This window comes from Passer domesticus, chromosome 10 (genome assembly GCF_036417665.1).
Source record: "Passer domesticus isolate bPasDom1 chromosome 10, bPasDom1.hap1, whole genome shotgun sequence".
In the NCBI taxonomy this organism is placed as follows: domain Eukaryota; kingdom Metazoa; phylum Chordata; class Aves; order Passeriformes; family Passeridae; genus Passer; species Passer domesticus.
This window is the reverse complement of record NC_087483.1, coordinates 31,997,013-32,015,919: the sequence shown is the minus strand read 5'-3', so window position 1 is coordinate 32,015,919 and position 18,907 is coordinate 31,997,013. Positions and strand designations below refer to the sequence as shown.

Here is an 18,907-nt window from a genome sequence, read left to right as displayed (position 1 = left end):
AGCCCAGAGCCTGAAAGTGCAAGGATGTAAGTTACTGTGTACTGCTTGAAGACACTAAACTGTGGACTACTTACACATAGTTTGGATTGGAAACTGAATAACAATTTATGGAAGTAAAATGTATTTCATGCCAGACTGGAAAACTGCCAAATTGTATCACGATAAACTTACAGACAGCTGCATTGGTTTTGTGCAGCAGATGGAAAATAATGTTGTGACATCCCTAAACACTGCTCATCTCTACTCACTTCTTATTCATCCTGTGCCTTTCCTCTAGTTTTCTGCATGGGTCATAATTTCTTTTCCCTTTTGTGCTTTTTTTTTCCTGAAAGGTGAGTGTAGTTCCATTTTACTTTTATTCCCCCATTGTGTTGTCTGTGAAGTATTCCAGTGCACATACTGTCAGTAGAGACGTGTGTTCACATTGTAGAATTTTCATTCATGTAGAGCACAGCCATAATGTGACCTCCTACACAGGCTTACTCCTGATACATGAAATCACTGGATTCTTTAGATTTTTTTTTTTTAATGTGGGTTTGTGCTTTGACAAATGCATCAGATTGGTGGCTCTGAGAAATCACCTTAGGCCTTTAGCACTAAAGAGTCTGTATTCTCATTGTTCTTTGGTGACAATGTAGGGCAAAATTCATCTCTGAGGAAAGAATTGATGACTTCAGCAGATTTATTTTCAGTATTACATTTGTGATTATTTTTTTATTTTTCTGGCTTGGATTTAATTGTGTGGCCTTTGGTAAGTCATGTCATCTCTTGGTGTGAGAACACAGGTACAGTCACTTGTATACCTTTTCAAATGGTGGCTTCATTGCCCACTTCAAAGTTGTATGAAAAACCCTTTAAGATCTTTGAATTAAACATGCTTGAGCTCAAAACGTATCTTTTTGAGATTGTATGAAACAACGATTTTCCTATTCCTGACTGGTACTTCTAAAGAACCTAAAAACTGCCTTGCCTTCTGTCTGGAAAGCTATCACAGTGCATTGCTGTTGTTCAGCTGTCTGGAAAGCCTTAAATACTTCAACTTCTGTAAGTTTATGAACAGCTTTTGTTTCCTGATCTTGGTCTGTTAAATGATTTCTCATTCTCCCTGGTCTGCCAGACAGTGTTTGGGGAACTGTTCTTTGGTTTCTTTGCCAAAATACATGGTGCTGATGCTTGTGTGAGTGTAGTGCGAACACGTTGCTTGGAGCCAGGGATTATGGCTATTTTCAGTGTGTTAATCCTAAAGGAATTGGGCAGCCCATCTTATCCTCTGTCTGAAGTCCCCAAGTTTCTTCAAAAAAAAAAAGCTGTGGTTCTAGATATTTAATAGATATTTAATATCCTGCTTTTGGTTCCATTGAAAATAACAGCTGTGTATGCAGAATTCAGAAGGGATTTTCTTGTTTGTTTGTTTGTTTGGGTTTTCCCCCCACCCACCTCATAGGGAATCTTTCTTTTGTGGAAAAGGAACACAACTCAGTTCAGCCATCTGCCTCCAAGCCCATCTTGTCATTCTTCCCAAAATGTTATGAAATAGTAATTCACAACTGCAGGGAGCCACTTCTTGCCATTTATTGACAAACAACTTGATGTAAATGTCTGATTCAGTGTACTTGCTTCTGGCTCTACTGAGATCTGAGACTCAGCCAGAAATTGTTCTCTCTTGCTGAATCTATTAATTTAGTGATTGTCATGCAAACACAACTCCTAGATAGAGCAAAGCCCTGCCAATAATGCTTTTTTATTTTCTCAAAGATTATAGGAACTTCTCTTAAGCCAGATCTTTTAATTCCATCTGCCCTTGCATGTAAGGCATTTTATCATGGGACTTTATTTTGGATAACTCCTCCAGGAACCCCAAAACTTTTGCGTTTTGTTTCTGAGAAATTTCTGAAGAGCAGATAAACTGCAAGAAAGTGTCAGGTTTGAGTGAGAGAATTCCCAAACTTAGGCCAAATACTGAAATACTGTTTTCATCAAGGCACTGTGTTAGTGTGTTAGGTTTTACTACTTTATAAATTAAAATGGGCCTTGTTAGACTAAGGTTTATGTCAAGTTACATTTTCCTTTCCATTTAAATCTGTCATAGTTTCTTATATTATTAAACTTAAATTTCACTGATTTCATTTCCACCAGCTGTCATAACCACTTGAGTTCTTATAGTGACTGATATTATTTTCCTTTTTAAATTACACCCTGCCACACTGGGGATAGGGTTTTTGGTTTACAGAAGGTAGCATACTTACTGAATGTCACAAACAGTGGACCTGTTTTTCCTTCACTTACAGCAATGTGTTCTCCTTGTTTTAGCCCCATTTGAGGGGCAGCTCAGACCTGAACTCTGCTTTGATTCCATCCATGTTGTGTTACAAGTCACTGTTAGAAAGGGCACTCCAAACCATATGTCTCCAGCTTGTTTTTATTGACAGTCAGAAGCGGATTCCAGTTTCATTTGTAACATTTCATATACGTTTGGTCTTTAGTATGCTGGATTATGACACGGAGAACCTAAACTCTGATGAAATCTACAGCTCTCTTCGTGGAGTCACAGAAGCAATTGAGAAATTTAGTTTCCGTAGTCAAGAGGACCTGAATGAGCCAATCAAACGTGATGGAAAGAAGGACTGTGACATTGTAAGTATTCCGTTGTTTACCGTCCCCTGATAGATGAAATTTTAAAACATTGTGATCAAACCTATTTGTGGATTGTTGGTGCACAAAATTCAGTTATTCCTGCTGTATTCTTACAGGCATCTTCTGCTTATTGGTTGTTACCTTCTTATACCTTAATTATGGGGTTTCACTGACTGTTTCCCTTGGCTCCCTTTGAACTCTGGCCTCCTGTGGAATGTGCTCACTGGGCTTCTGTGCAAGTGCCATGAAGGATGGAAGCAGTGCTAGTGTTCCTCAGGCTCAGCATGGCTCAGTGCTGGCTGTTGCATAGAGTGTGTGTAGTCAGGTCTGTCATGGGAAATGTTAGTTCTTGAAATGCATGGGTGGTTTCCCTCACAGGCTTAGGACCTGTGATCACTCCGAGTGCACAGCTCATGCAGTATCTTATCCTGCAAGAGTGGTTACAGAAACTGTGATCATGAGATATTTTTGAGCAGGTGTAGTTGTGTGAAGGAAAGAGGTAATAATCAAAGTTTTACATAAGTGTTATGTATAAATAATACATGTAAATCTGTGCCTTTTCCTGTTGGTGAGTGGACTCCAAAAATGCTACAGTTTCCATACAATTTAGCACAAACCTTTCTGCTCTCTCTTTGATTCCCCTAGGTGTCTCGGGATGGTGGCCTTGCTCTCCCTAGTGGCGATGTCCGTGGAGGCAGTGACATGGTGGAGGGCGGAAGGATGGCTCTGGATAACAAAACCTCCCTGCTGAACACGCAGCCTCCCCGCGCCTTCTCAGGGCCGCGCGCTCGGGAGTACAACCCCTATCCTTACGCTGACACCATCAACACGTACGACAAGACGGCCCTGAAGGAAGCAGTGTTCGACGATGACATGGATCAGCTTCGGGATGGTTTGTACCCGCTCACCTCGCAGCACTGCGGGCAGCTCGCTGCCTCCTTGGTGTCTTTGTGTACAGATGGTGCCCTCAGATACGTGCCTGCCTGTGCATGTGTTGTGTGTTACGCTGCATCTGAGTGGAGGCTTGGGGTGAAATACCCTTTGGTCTCATGTCCCAGCAGAACCTCATCTGCAGCTACTGAGAAAAAATGTTACACTGCGGTTTTGATTCTTGTTTGCCTGGGGTTTCCTGTAAACTACTCCCTTAAGCATCCACATGCATCTGTAGGGACACTGATTTGGGACCTTCCCCTCTTCGTGGCTCACTCAACAGCTTGTTGTTATTGAGTGTTTGACTTCATTTAAGTGCAGCTACACATCAGCTTTATTCTTTTGCAGTACACTAATGAGTCACTGTACTTTAATCTAAAGGTCATACATGTGACCATTGGTTTTGGGTGTGTGTGTCTGGGAAAAGCCACGGCAGTTCTCATCTTGTAGAAGTAATTGTTGGAACTGGAAGAAATCCAATTGTCATCTCTTCCTGGTTCATTGGAAGCCGTGTGCAGATGCATGAGCCATGCTATGAACTCAGGTTAAATTATGGGCTAGTCTGATTCTGTTGCCTGCTTGAGTGAGACCACCTGGAAGTAGATGCATTTTTGGGGGTCCCCTTGTTACATGAACCTTATTCCATAGAAGCTGAGCAGTCTTAGCACCTTTGATCTTTTCCCCATTTCTCCAAATGATTTGCTGCCATTTGTCCTAGAAGTACCCATTGACCATTCGGATTTGGTGGCTGATCTTCTGAAGGAGCTCTCCAACCACAACGAGCGGGTGGAGGAGCGGAAAGCAGCTCTCCTGGAATTGCTAAAGATCACAAGAGAAGATAATCTTGGAGTTTGGGAGGAGCATTTCAAAACCATTCTGCTCTTGCTGCTGGAAACACTTGGAGACAAAGATGTGAGCTGTAGATTTTGTCTTAACTCTCCTGTCCATTGCTTCATCTTGGGTAATAATTCCTACACACCAGTTTAAATGAAACCTGCCACTCATCAGTGATACTGCTTATTTTTTTCTTTTGAAGGTTGACAACTCTACTTTAGTTTTCAGTGACTCCTGACACTGTTCAGTGATGAGTTTTAAGATACTCCAGAATGTCCCAGTTTTTCCCCCTCCCTCCAGAGTGTTACTAATAAATAGCTGGAAATTGAACAAGAATCAGAAAAGAAGTTCTAGTCTAGTAAAAAACTGTCAAGACTTTACTCTCTTCTGAGTTAGGGTGAAGTTACAAGCTCTTAGCTATATTATACCCATTCCCAGCCAGGAGAATAAAGGCATTCTAGAATAAATTGATTTTTTTCCCTGGGTGGTTTAAAGACCCAGAGTATTAGCTCTCATGGGATGAGTCTCTGTCTCTTGTAAAAATGTCATCAAGAACAAGCTGCTTTTATAAAGGATCTTGTTTTGAAATGTTAAAAATGTTTGGTAGTTGATCATGTAGATGTCCTCCTGTGAGTAAAAATTTGTACTTTATTGCCAAAAGAATATGGAATTTAGGAAAGTAGTCATTCAGAGTCTTGTATATGTGAGAACAGTCATTTTATGTGGCTTTTTGTGCAAGAGCAAGCAAGGAGCCCAATACTGAATTTTGTTACATTGATTCCACTGGAGCTGGTGGCGTAGGGAGCCATGCAAATTTCTGATGAACCATGAGAATTCACATCAATCTACAATTTTGAGAAGTGACTCTTTCTAATCTCTTTCTCATGTCTGTTTTTCCTGGCACAGCATTCAATCAGAGCCCTGGCGCTGCGAGTCCTGCGGGAGATCCTGCGGAACCAGCCGGCGAGGTTTAAGAACTATGCGGAGTTGACTATCATGAAAACACTGGAAGCACATAAGGATTCCCACAAGGAGGTGAGTGAGCCTTTCAGCTACTGGAAAAGCAATATGGACCTGCTGAAGAAATGTAGGACCTGTGAGGCTTAACAGGCAAATGTGCTGAACCATCTCGACAGTGGAACAAATCAGTATTCAGTCTCCCAGGTATGAAGAGACAGGATTTTTACATGCTGAAACAGTGAGGAAAAAAGTGGAGGCTGTCAGAGCTATTTATATGGACTTGGAGCTGTCTGGAGTGGTATGCCACTGTGTTAATTTCCCAGGATTTCTCTGCTTATTCTGGGAGAGGTTGAGAACTATAGGAAAAAAGTGCGTATTTAATTACTTTTTAGAGCATGCTGGGGGCACTGTGCTGCCTCTGTGTGTACAGGTAAGAATACAAAATGTACTGGGGAAAACAAAGGCTTGTTCAAGCAGAATTATGTGTGAAAACTGAATGCTGAAACTGGGAACTGGTGAGTAACAGGAGAAAATGGACAGAGGCCATGCTGCAGTGGCAGAGGAGGAAGCAAAGGGAGGGGTGAATTGCATTTTCCTTTTTGTGAGAGAACTCATATATACAAAACTGAAAGTATTCTGAAGTAAAGCAAGAATAAAGGGACATGATAACATTTTAAGTAGATCAATTCAAATTACATTTAAAGTTCATCTTTGTAGATTGATTTCTAAGTTGGATCTTTTAATCTACCTCATGCATGATGGAAGTTTGAACTAAACCTTCTGGAAAGTGTTGCCAGAATTTCCCTATCAGTCTGTGATAGTTTTGCTACCAAAGTCCTTGATTTGAAATCTAAGGCATTTATTCTTCTCTACAACAGGATTATTGTAAATTAGCTGTTTTAGGCATCTCTGAAGATATTTGGCCATGAAAAGATTAATAAAATAGACCGACTGCTCCAGAGCATTGGGTGACCGACACAAGATTATTTTAACCATGGGTAGCAGAAATTACACTGCTTGAAAATCAAAACAGCCAAACAACAAACACTCTCAGGGAAAGAAAATAACAGTCTGGATTTCTCTAAAATGTAAAAGTAGAAAATGTTTAATGCTTTAGTGAATGAGGGCTTCCCTACTCTGCCTATCTTCCTCTTCTTGATTTAGAGCCTTTGCACCCTTGTCTTTTTCAGTTCAGAGTAGTAAGAAGCAGTTGTAAATTGATTTTTTGATAAAGCAGTCAGACAAAACATTATGTTCTGAAGGAGTGCCTTTTATTGGCAAGTTTTCCTGCTTGCATGCTTCTCAGCTCACCTTGACTCAGTGCCCTTCGTATTTTTTTGTCTGAGAATCCTCCAGAACTAACATTTCTAGCAGGACCTTTCCAGATTGTCCCTGGCATTGTTTTTAATGCCCCTCAGAATTCACTGTCCTTGTGGGACTGATGGGTTTTACAGAAATCAAGACTAATGTTGAAAACACCATGCTTTATGCCTCTGTATTCTTGTGGTGTGGAAAGGTTCTTCAGGATTTGCATGAGGTGCCTCCCAGGGAGAAGCAGGCAAAGATAAACTCAAACCGGGAATGAGAGGTGGGAGTCCTGGCACTTCTTTATAGAATAATTGAGCTGTGCTGTGCTCAGCAAGTAGCTGCTGTGCTGCACATAGTGTGGCTTTGATTTGCCATGTTTGCTTCAGAATGAGACATCATCTGCTGCAGTGGACCTTTGGGTGACAGCTGTATTAAGTGGGAGCAGTGGTTCTGGATTCTCATACACAGAATACTCATTCTGTGTGTGAGTATTTTCTGATCCCTGTGTAAATGAGGCTGTCAGAACCATGATGCAACCCAGGAAAGGCATCATCTCTCTGTCTGTGGTTTGAGGATATCAGCATTCCTGAATTTAAGAAAGGTACCTGCACTTGAGTATCCACATGAGCTAGGCTAAATATATACCTGGGAATATGCTCGAAGTAGCTTTACCTGCAGCTGGGACTTGCTGATTCAGTCAAGTCTGTGAAAAATTAACTGAGAGATCATTTGGGCATGGCTCAGTTGGTCAAACTCATAGCCTAGAGCCAGGAGGTCACAAGTTCCCTTCCCCTGGTGGCCCTCCAGCTCGCTCCCACTGCTGACTTTGCTGCACTGCTCTCTCCAGGAGGGGAGGAGGAGCTGCCCTTTGACTGGACCCCACTGAGCAGGAGATTAAATGAGGATTCACCAGTTTGTGAGTGAAGGGCACTTTCAAAGGATAGCTGAAGAGGGAAAGGAAGTCCTGAGCAGTCTGTTCTACAGCTTTCTTTCTCGCTATATCACAGCAGTGTTAAAGGGAGTGGTTGCACTGTCCTTAAACTACATAAAATCAAATCTTCCCCTAGACTGTAAGAACTATTTCAAGAAAAGCTGGTATATAATTTAGTTGGGAAAGGGTTAATCTTTGTGTCAGTGATGTCCTGGTAAGATGACACTCCAGTTCATTATGTTTCTGGGCTGCTTCTGCCTTGTAGCAGAAGACAAAAGTGATCCTTGGTTATGATTTGATAATTTGGTGTGCAACAGGCTGTGTAAGTTAGGAGAAAATGTCTGTTTTGAGCCAGCTGTCTCTGTTTCAGTCTTTTTTACCTGAATTTTCCCTTCAGCACAGGGACTGCTAATTGCTCCCAGCTACTCCTCGCATTTTCAATTATATGTGACCCACAGAGACCAATCTAAAGTGACTGAGCAAAGGGAATTTGAAGAGGAGCAGAACTGTTAAGGTTGGGTACTGTCTCCAGGAATTCACAGTAAGAGGCAGTTCTTTGGAAATCAGGAAAGTTTTTTTGTCTACAGAAATGCCAATATTGCTGTTGTTCAACATCACCAGGAAACATCAAATGTCAAAACCAATATATTCACCAACCAGCAGATATCACCCCCTCCCCCAGCTGAGTGCTGATATTAGTTAAAGCTTCTTTTCTTTTTTAAACAAGAAAAGGCCTTTGACTTTATTCCAGATGACATAGTTGGAAGTATCAAAGCAGTGGTATCATAGTTGGATATTTTGGGATGCCTGGATAATTGGCTGTTTTTCCAAGGCCAAGCAGAAGTCTTTAGCCAGTTGGGTCTTTGCCATGGCTAAAAATCGTCTGCCTTCTGTTGCTGAAGGCAAGGTCTGGGATCAGCAGAGCAGCACAGCTGAGAGCACCACACTTACCCCCAGGGATACGGGAGAGGAAAAGTTGGTACATGGAGTTGGAACTCAGTCACACCTTGTTGTGAGTGCAAATGCAGGAGATTGGCAAAGCACAGACCTCAGCAGCAGGTCAAAATTAATGTAACCCTAGGCTACAGACTAGAGGGCTCTGGGTTGGGATTCATGTTTAGTTTGCATTTTTTAAGCTTTGTCCTGTTTTTATACTGTTTGTAGTACAACAGTCTGTTCAATGCTGTTGATTTAATGGGGTGATGTAAAGAGTCAAGCTTGCTTCAGTCATAACTGGAAGCATTTAGGGGGGTTGGCATGTAAATGCCTTTCACTTACTTTAGGAGCATTAGAACATAATTGAAGTTGTGGATGATATTAAATCTTGTTGATTTTTATCAGTCTTTGTTTGTAGTTGTTTGGAAGAGAACCATCTTTCTGTTGCCAATTAGTTAATATTAACTCATTTGTTCCAGTGTAGTTACTCACCCATAACTAAGGAGAGATGCTGCTTGCTGACCCCATACCACTGATAATGACATTGCTTCAGATTCATGCCAGCAAAATGAGGATAATTTCTTATTGTTGAGTGTTTTAAAACAGAAATAGTTTAATACCTTAGAAATCAGCAGCAGAGTTAGAAATCATAGGATAACTAATTCCCTGCTTCTGTCTCTGGCACAAATCCTATAGACTTAACTGATGTCTGTTTTCTGTGTGCAAGGAAAGGATCCTCTGCCATATCTTAGATATCTAATTTCTGTATTTTATTATATAGAAACTCCATAAGCATAATTGGGATGCTTATTGTACATTATTGTACATTCTTTGTTGTAACCCTCTGAAAGAGGGAGAAGAAGAAGAAATCAGGTGCCCATTACCTGTCAGTATTTTTTATTATCTTGCTGAGGTGCTTTCAGATTGGCCTCTGACGTGTATGTCTTGTAACTGTCCTCTGATGATGGTATGATCTATGTAGGTTTCTGCAAAAAGAAAAGCACTGAGAGATCATAGTCTTGAAGATTAATTGTTACCTAGTCTATGCTGGAAGCTACCAAGTGCTGCAACTGGGCAGTCACTGATGTTTCATAATATATATTTATGTGCCTTTTCAGTTTCCCAATACATTTCAAATGTTTAGTGCCCAGGAGAAGCAGTCTAATCTATTTCATCTCTGAAGCCTTATAAAAATCACACTGTTTTTTCATCTCCTTAGCACTCCCCATTGCTGAGTCCACTTCCTGCTTTGAAGCCAAGTCCATAATTGTTTGTTCCTGTCTGAATTAGACTGTAAAGCCTTCAGGGATGGGAGTTTGCCTGACTAGGTACTGGTAAACCTCCTTCCCCTCCAGCTTAGATTATACAGGCTTTAAGTAACCACCTGTAGATGGCAAAAATTGGCTCAGAAGCACAGCCACATGCCTCATAAGCCTGAAAGCAAAACCTTGTTCTTCTGCTTAATAACTTCTCTGGCACTCTGTGTGTTTCACAGCGGTGTAGAAAGGCTCTGAACTTTCAGTGGGGCTTTGCCTGCACTGCCTCGTCCTCTACAACCTGCTGCAAAGACACTGTAACTAGCAATCATGGCAAAATACTCCCAAAGTACTCCCAAAGTATTTCCCAAAGGAGCTTAAGCTCCTGTGGGAAGCTCTCATCCAGGTGCTGCTTTGCTGAGATCCCTACGTGTTACACTGATGCCCTCTGTAGCCTATGAACATGGCATGCCTTAGGGGAGTCAGGACATTTTCCTTTACTTGTTTTCCAGTACTTTGTGTCCCTTTAAAGCAGAAATGAACCTATCAAAACTAGTAAACTGGTTGCTGCAGCCATCAGGCAGCAAGCAACGTGTTAATGCATGAGGTGTAGTAGCTAGGCAGAAGAAATTGAGTGGAAAAAGGGAGTCTGAGCTCTGGCTGTCGTTAGTGAACAGCATCCTGTGGCTGCAGTGCCACCTGTGAACCAGGTAAACCAGTGGGGATTGTCACCCAAAGTTTGTGCAGCAAATTTTGATGAACTTTGATCATTCCAGTGTGCTTTTTTGTCCGAAGACAAGGCTCTGTGACAGGTCACTGTGTTGATCACACTAATGCTGCACATCAGCAGATCCCCTCACACTGAAATCAGGAAGCAATTCCCATGCATATTCCTGGGACTGCCTGACCTGTTACTGCCTAACAAGAAGTTTACTCCTTGGTAGCATTAAGGAAGGCATTGCTAGAGGTGAACAGCTTTCTGTGTGCTACACCTCGCTGGCTTTGTGCATGTGAATATGGCTCTTTCCCTAAAGCAAACTGGGTGGAAGTATAAAAACTTCTTTTTCTTGAGACACACTAGAAAGTCTTAGTGCATCACAGATGTCTTTCAAGGAACCCTCCAGCACACAGAGCTCATGTTATGGCAGCAAAAGTCAGGCTGAATCTAGTCTCCAGTGTGAAGAGCATAAGGTAAGCCTTTAGAAAGGAGAAAAACCTGCTGCTTTAAGGCCAAGAGCTATCTCTTAGATCTTCATTCCAGGGCTACCTGCCCTGTGTTGAACGATGTCAAACTATCCAGTTCAAGCCATGGTTTGCTCTAAGCTTTTACTGGGAGGTAAAATCATGTTTGTGACATACCTTACATACAGCTTAGTGTCTGTGCTTTTAAAGAACTGCAGGCTCTGTAGTCTTGCACATCTTGCTTCATAGCCACCTTTTTGAACCTGCTGCTTCCAGCTGCCGTCATCATTTGATGGCTTTTCTACTTTTATTTTGTACCTCTGAGATTCCAAAGAGTAATTATATTAGGTCAGACAAAAATCTTGCTTCACTTGATACCCTACCTGACTCACTAGCAAGAAGCAAGCATACAGTGATGCTTCCCTGTGGACATTCTTCCCCCTTCCAGCTGTCTTAAAGCCTTTCCGTGTGAATGGTTCTGCCTTGCCTCCCTGTGTGGGTTGGCTTTTTTTTTCCTTTGGTTAACTTGTCTAACTTCTAATCCTCTTGTGACAGCAAGCTCCCCAGTCTGAGCACGTAGCAAACAGCCCTTTCATTTTCTTGGGCTTAAAGGGTAGATTACATAGACACCTCTTATTGTGGTGTCACTGTTAGTACGAGCCTTTCCTGTCACTTCCCCATGTGCATCTGTTGATCTTGCCTTCAAAGCTGGGAGGAAGACCTGTTCCTTGATCCTGCTTATTCATTTCTCCCACTCCTTTTAAGGTTGTTTCACTTTGCTGGTCAGGTTAAAGCCCTGATTAAAAATGATACTTGATTTTTTGATACTGTAAGGTATGTACAATTTGCAAGGCACGAGCGTTGTGCCTCATGGCAAAATGTCTTCTCTAAACTCTATTACAATTGCATGTTGTTGTTGCCAAATGACCTGGCAGGCTGTACCTTTTGATAATGCTCTTCCCTCTCTTTGGAAATGCTGCTGATTTCTCTGGCAGTGCCAGGTGAGTGGAGCTCTGAGCCAGTTGGGTGAATACTGAGAGCCCTTCATGGGATGCAGAGTCTCTCTGGGTGGCTGAGTGTTTTGTTTTGCCAAAGCCGGGAGCAAGGACAGGGCTGGTTCTTGCATTGCAAAATGGTGGCATTTGGCTTCCTGTGCCAGCAGGGATGAGTTTTTCACTTTGGCTCACTGTCAGCTAGTATTGCCCTACCCCTTCCTACGCCCTGTCACCTGCTGGTGCTTCCCCAGGGAGCCAGGAGCTGCTTACCTGCAGAGGCTCTCATCCAGACAAGCAAGTAAGCACATGCTGGAATCCTGTTGATGTCAGTGAGACCTGAGCATGTTATTAAAGTTAATCACAGCTCAGGGGGTTTGTGAAGTGTGGCTGAGATGCAGGCTCTTTCTGCCAGATGTGCTCATGGGAGGCTTGGAAGTCTCCCTGGTGTTGTCACATTTACAAGCTCCTGTCATGCTGGACATGTGTAATGCATCCTCCTGTGTTTGGGGGGAAGGCATGTGAAATAGCCAGCCATGGCCTAAAGGTAGCCACATCTGTGCTAGAACTGGGCAGCAGTGCTGAAATCAGAACTGTCAGGGGCATAAATAATTGCTGTACCTTCACAACTTTCCTTACTCACCTTTTGATGGGCAAAAGAGGTATGACCTTTGTTGCTGTTGAATTCTTGCTTATTTTGTGAAAAATTGTCACTGTATTTTAATGCTCCTTGTGCTTGAAATTGGTTAATAGGCTTTTTGTCTCATGGACTTGCATCATACCTTCAACTTAATAGACATACTATACTGTGTGCAAAGAGGATATGGAGCTGAAACCCAGATTGAATATTCATTAAATTTTTCACCTACTGCTTTTTTTTAATGGTTGTGTGTTTGAGACCAGAGGCTAGCTGATCTGTGGTTTATACTAAAATATATTAATATTTAAGGTTTATACTAAAATATTGTTGCTTTTTTATCAAATAAGATACCAAAAGAATATAAGGTTTAATTTTTTTACAGTTTTCTTGTAGTGTGTTATGATATGTGTGCAAGCTTTTCTTTCTGAGTGTATGAAAACACCCTCCCATCAGTGTTTGGTGTTGCTGCAGAGCAAAATCCCAAGTGTCCTGCATTCAAATAGTAATATTTGCGGGTTTTTAGCTAGTGGCTTGCTAGTGAATAGTTAAATTGATGGTAAAGTGTCAGGGCCCTCTAAGTTCATCCTTTCCATCATTTGTGGAAAGCAGACATCAGAAGCTGCAGTGCCTGGAAGTGGATTCCTTTAGTGACCTGGGAGCTCCTGGCTTAATCTACTCCAGCAATTCCACTCTGTGCTTTCAAAGCCTGGCATTAGGTTTCCCTAAAGTACTTGCGTGTTTCTCTTCTTTCCCCACAAAATCACACAGTGCTGGCTCCTAAGCTAGTACTAACTTATGTGGAAACATACAAACTTTCATGCTTCTCATGTGTGAAATTGAAGAGAAATTAGCAAAGACATAGCTGGAAGAGGGAAAACTTCCTGTGAGTGGGAAAGCAAGCATTGTGTTCTGCATAGCTACTCATTCACAGATCTTTCAGGATTTTTTTTTTTAATATTGACCACATTGTGGATTGCCATTCATTTTGAAATATGTTTTAATGTTATAATTAAATGCTGAGAAAAGCTTGAAGTAAATGGAGCACTTGGACAGCTTTATGTCTGTAAATAGGGCCCTGGTACAGAAGCAGTCCAAAATCTCAGGTTGCTTCTCCATCCTGCCCATATCTTGGCTGCATGCAATATTTGTGCTGTGTGAAGTGTCTGAGATCACATTCGCTGTTGGATCTGCCTTAGAGAGTGCCAAAATCCAAGTGGATGAGTTCTGCTGTTTCCTGGGAATACAAGTGTCTTGTGCCAGTCCTGTTTCAGGGAGGTAGCTCTCAGCATGAGTGGAAGATAAATGTTAGCAGCATGGCTATGATGCTGTGACTGTGGGTGGAGATGATCCCTTCTGGTCACTATTAATTGCTGTTATCTTAAAAGTCAATCAAACCTACTGTTTTGTAGTCCATGGACTAAGATAAGCTTCTAGCTACTCCTTGTTCATGCATTATCCACAGTGGTTGCTTAAAAATAATGAAAGCTCACCTTCTTTTGAGGCTTTGATAGAGCTACATCTGTCCATAGGTTGCCTTCCTCAAATAGGAGTCCCTGAGTTTGATGCCATCACAGCGTGTGGGAGAGAAGAACACAAATTCAGCAGCCATGGCTTCAGCCTAAATGACAGGAGACCTGTGGTTTGATTTATTTTCTGTTTTGCAGATTGCCTGGGACAGATTTCCTGGTGCTGGTTTCAAAGTATTGACTTTAGACAACCCCAGGTAGTTCAGTTTAGGAGCAGGTAGAGAACTGGTGCTGGGCACCTGAGCCTCCCAGACAACCAGGAAAGAGGGGTGCTTTCATGTTCATGGTTTAGTTAGGGACTGCCTGGGACTAGCTGGAAGATCCCAAACATAAGGATTTGTGATTTTTTCTTTCTTAAAGTTGAGGTGTTGGATTTAAGTCTGCCCATGGGGGCATCTGTCTACTCAGGATTTACCCTCCCTTTAAAATAAGCCCTGAGAAGAGGGGAGTGAGAGATGGGAAAAAGCATCCTCCATCTTTTGTGTTGTAACAAGAACACGAGGAGCAAAGAGTGTGTTATTTGTGGCCAGGAAGAGGGCAGTCAAGAGGAAGCTTCATTTTGTTGCCTGGCAATTAGCACAGACACTTGAAAAAAGAAAACCTGCCTTCCCATCCTGTTCTTTTTTATCCAATTACTGCAGAATGTAAAATTAATAAATTCTCTTGGGAGGAGAGACCAGATTTGGGTCTTTCTTCTTTGAACTAGCTGTCCTACCTGCTGGGGAAGAGTGAAAGTTGTGAATCTGCTTTCTCTCTGGACAGAGTTGAACTTAGCATCACCCTTGCTTTGTGTGACTGCTTTACAGTGTGGGCTTGTTGCAAAGGGTGGGTGCTGCTGCTCTTTCCACTTGTTCTTCCTCCCATTTTGTGTGGTGATCCCAGTGCTGCCTGGATGGGTTACGTGTGCTGAGAGCAGAGCTGCCTGGTCAGGGACTCCCTAAAGCCTCCTGTGTGTGTGCCCTGGCTTTGACTGCAGTGCAGTTCAGCTGGGATGGGCAGGACACAGCTGCCATGGGTGCCTCAGCATGGCACGTGCCACTCAGCATGAGGTGCACACTGGAAGCTGCCACAGGGCCATTTGTGATAATGCTTAAGGAGAAACCTTTTATGTAAGTCTAAGCTGGTGGGTTTGGGTTTGGGTTCTTTGGCAGTGGCTGGAGAGATGTCATCCTCTTGCTCCTTCTGGGATGTGGTGCCTGTCTGCCTTGGGTGACAGATAATTTTTTCAACCTAGCCACAACTCTGACACAGTTACATTAGGCAGGAAGGACTTCCTGCCCCTGGCTGGAACAAAGATGTCACTGGAGACAGAGGGTGTGAAGTCTCAGAGTCAGTTGCCCCTCAACAAAGCCTCCTGCAGATCTGTTAATGAACATCCCCAAGCATTTCCTGGCAGTCATTCCTAGCACACACCAGTGGTGCTGGCTGTCAAGTGTGACCTCATTAACATAAGGGTTTGCTCCACTTTCATTTCAGGTCGTCAGAGCTGCTGAAGAAGCTGCTTCCACCCTGGCGAGTTCCATCCACCCTGAGCAGTGCATCAAGGTGCTTTGCCCCATCATTCAGACTGCAGATTATCCAATTAATTTAGCTGCCATCAAAATGCAAACGAAAGTCATCGAGAGGATTTCCAAGGAATCGTTGCATCAGCTCCTACCTGATATCATTCCTGGGTTGTTACAGGTACAGAATCCCATGTCACTGCTCCTGAGCACAAGCCACCATTAATGTGTGACATCTCTGCCCTAAGGGAAGGAGAATGATGGATCCTATAGGGCCAGATTAAGCCATTTAATTTTTGCTAAAGTAAAATTTTTATATATGAGTTTTTGATCCTTTTAATATTAAGGAAAGGAAAACTCAGGTTCTTACATGGATATTCCACAATTGGATGCCTTTTTCTGACTCCCAAATAAGCTAGTAGCAGCCATGAAATAAATTTGAGTATAGGAGTTAGCCACATTTTACACTGTCTCTGTACATCTTGTAGTCCCCTTTAATTCCCCTTTAATTCTGCTGAGCTGTTCTGTGCTTTGATGGTACTTTGCACTTGAATTTGAATCCCAGCAGGCAGGTTGCTCCTTTCCTCTTTTCTCTCTGAAATTAGGAGCAAGCTACTTGCTGACTTTATTCAGCCTCTTTCATAGCTCTCTCGGGCTGGGTGGGGAGCTGTGTTTCTGCCAGGGCTAGGGCTTAGTTGTACACTGTGGATTTAGCTTTGAGCACTGGCTGTAGCAGTGTTGTCTTTTGGCCCCCTGCACAAGGAGCTGGCAGTGCTGGGATGGGGCTGCAAACAAGAAGAAAATATGTGAAGTAGCAGTGAGGAAGGAGAGAAAATGTGTGTGTTTACTGGGGAGAGACTGTGACAGGAACAGATCAGTCAGAGTGAAAGGGGGAGATGTGTTTAGGTGGGTAAGACTTCCATGGAGAACTGGGATAAAGAGGCTCCTCATTGTGAGCTTAAAATGTTGGAAGGACAAGAGCAAAGTCAGAAATTCCCCTTATGCATCCTGGCATTCTTCCCAACTTTGTAGTGTCAGCTCTTGCAATTCTTAAATCTCAGCTTCTGGGAATTGGACAATTCTGTATTCATCTAAACTTTTGTTGTAAAATGGTTTTAGCCATCATTGTTGGAGACAACAATCTGAACAGTGAAGATTTGATGCACTGGAAAAGTCTGAGAGCAGCATGCCTTTAAAAAGGCAATTTTGTTTGTCTTCTTTATTTACTTTAATTGTTTCAGAGTGTAGTTTGCCTGAGATACTTCCTTACCTTAGAAACTCAGTAATGGAAGAAATTTACTCCTTACATTAGGGAAGTATTTTGGGATCCTGGCTGCAGGGCTGTGTTGGAGAGAATCACCTTTGTGCTTGTTTACCACGCTGAGGGTCCCGGCAGAGTGGTGAGGGGCGAGGAGTGTCAGCAGCATTGTGGGCACAAGTGTGCAGCTCAACAGCCTGGAGCAGGCTCCCCATGGACAGATGGGGACTCCATGGAAGAACAGGGCTTGGCAGGGGAGAGTTGTGGTGCTGTCCTGGTCCTGATGAGGAGGCTCAGCCTTTTCTCCACCTTGATGCTCAATAGCTTGCTGTTTTCTGTGAGCTCACCGAGGTCTCCAGCTTTCCTAGCTCAGTGCTTTGGGGATTGCAGACTGTTGTTTTGGGCTGTACTTGGGCCCTGCAGCTGGGGCAGCCCCAGCTGTGCTGCATCCCTCCTCTGGCTTTCCTGGCAGAGTCCTGATGTGTGTATCTGATAGAGTCCTGAGCTTGTGTTAGGAAACCATAACTTACAACATGACAGTAATATGTAATAACAGAAGGAACAGATAGGGTGATGGCATTCTCTTACTCTTTGAGTATTCAGGTTACAAACTGCTATGCTAAGCAGAGGTTTTTAATTTATCTCTTAGGTCAGCAAAATGCACATCAGCTCTGTAGTGTATTGCTCAGGAAGGGTGTTGGGGAGTGCTGTTTGTCTTCTGACCTTTTCCTCTCATTTCCAGGGTTATGATAACACGGAGAGCAGTGTCAGAAAAGCCAGTGTATTTTGCTTAGTGGCTATTTATTCAGTAATTGGAGAAGAACTGAAACCTCATCTCGCACAACTCACAGGAAGCAAGGTACAAGAGTAATGTGTCTGTGGTGTTTTGGTACTGCAAGCCATTCTGCTGGCTATTACTAGCAGCCAGACCAGTGGCTTCACTGCAGCTCTGGGTCAGGTTCTCTGAACTCTATTAAATCCTGTCTCACCCTGACAAATGCCACAGGGGCAGCACTGCACCTGCTTAGCAGTGTGAGCATTTGAAATCCCACTTAGCAAATTTTAATGGTGTTTGGAGATGGGTTTTATGATACATTTGATCTTGTGTAACTGCAGGCTGCCTCTGAGCAGGTCCTTCTCCAGCCACATTTGCCTTCCTCCTTTGGCATTACATCCAGAGGTGATTGTGCAGTGAGCTGGCTCCGCTGGCTGCTCTGGCTGAAAACCAGGTCTGCAGTACAAATTAAATAGCTTTTAGTCTGCTCTGTGGCACACAGGCATCCTCATGCAGAGAGTGATGGGAGTGCATGGGGATGGTGGGAGAGCAGGTCCTCTCAGCAGCAAGCTGTGATTAGGGCTGGTAGAAATGCAGGTAAAGCTTCACTCTTAACAGCAGGGCACATGTGTCCCTTTCCTTCTGGGACAACAGCAAGCTCAAATGATCCTTCTAAGGACTTTGTACCTTGGAGTCAGACAAGCTGCAAAACTCAAATTCTGACTTGATGCTGCAAGTGAAACCAAGCCCTTAATTCAACTCTATCCTTCAGACAAGAATTTTGTGTTGGTGTTTGATTGCTTTTCAGAGCTCTCAACATGCCATCACAATTTTTTTTCTGCTGTTTTAAGTCTTCATACCCATGATTTCTATGCATTTTTAAGATGAATTCACCAGGTTTTGTTTCTGAAACAAATTGTGTACATAAATAGCTACTTAGTTCGGAGGGCTTCATTGTGTCATTTTGAAGTCATAATTTCTTTCATGAGTAAGGAAGTGTGGTATAGGCCAAAACAATCTAAAAACACTTCGATTTTATTTCTGTCTTGTCACTAAACAAATTATAATTGTGCCTTCAAATTGCTCTTGAAAGAGACAGCTATGCGTGCTGAGGTTTACCTCTTTATATTTGGGATGTTAGGATATCTCCCTATAAAATGTTGTAGAGGCTTTATTGTTCCAGTATCCTAGGTGCCACAAACATTAATGCACCACATCACTAACTATAAACATGTAAGCAATT

At 42.7% G+C, this 18,907-nt stretch overlaps 1 protein-coding gene across 1 annotated transcript in view; it reads left to right on the top strand.

The window, feature by feature from the left end:
- Positions 1–18,907, top strand: part of CLASP1 (cytoplasmic linker associated protein 1) — a 168,242-nt gene that overhangs the window by 144,688 nt on the left and 4,647 nt on the right. Inside the window, exons 35-40 of the mRNA XM_064434988.1 lie at positions 2,484–2,634; positions 3,280–3,526; positions 4,286–4,476; positions 5,305–5,433; positions 15,606–15,812; positions 17,632–17,748. Of these exons, the coding sequence (XP_064291058.1) occupies positions 2,484–2,634; positions 3,280–3,526; positions 4,286–4,476; positions 5,305–5,433; positions 15,606–15,812; positions 17,632–17,748 (1,042 nt within the window). The remainder of the gene's footprint in view (positions 1–2,483; positions 2,635–3,279; positions 3,527–4,285; positions 4,477–5,304; positions 5,434–15,605; positions 15,813–17,631; positions 17,749–18,907) is intronic.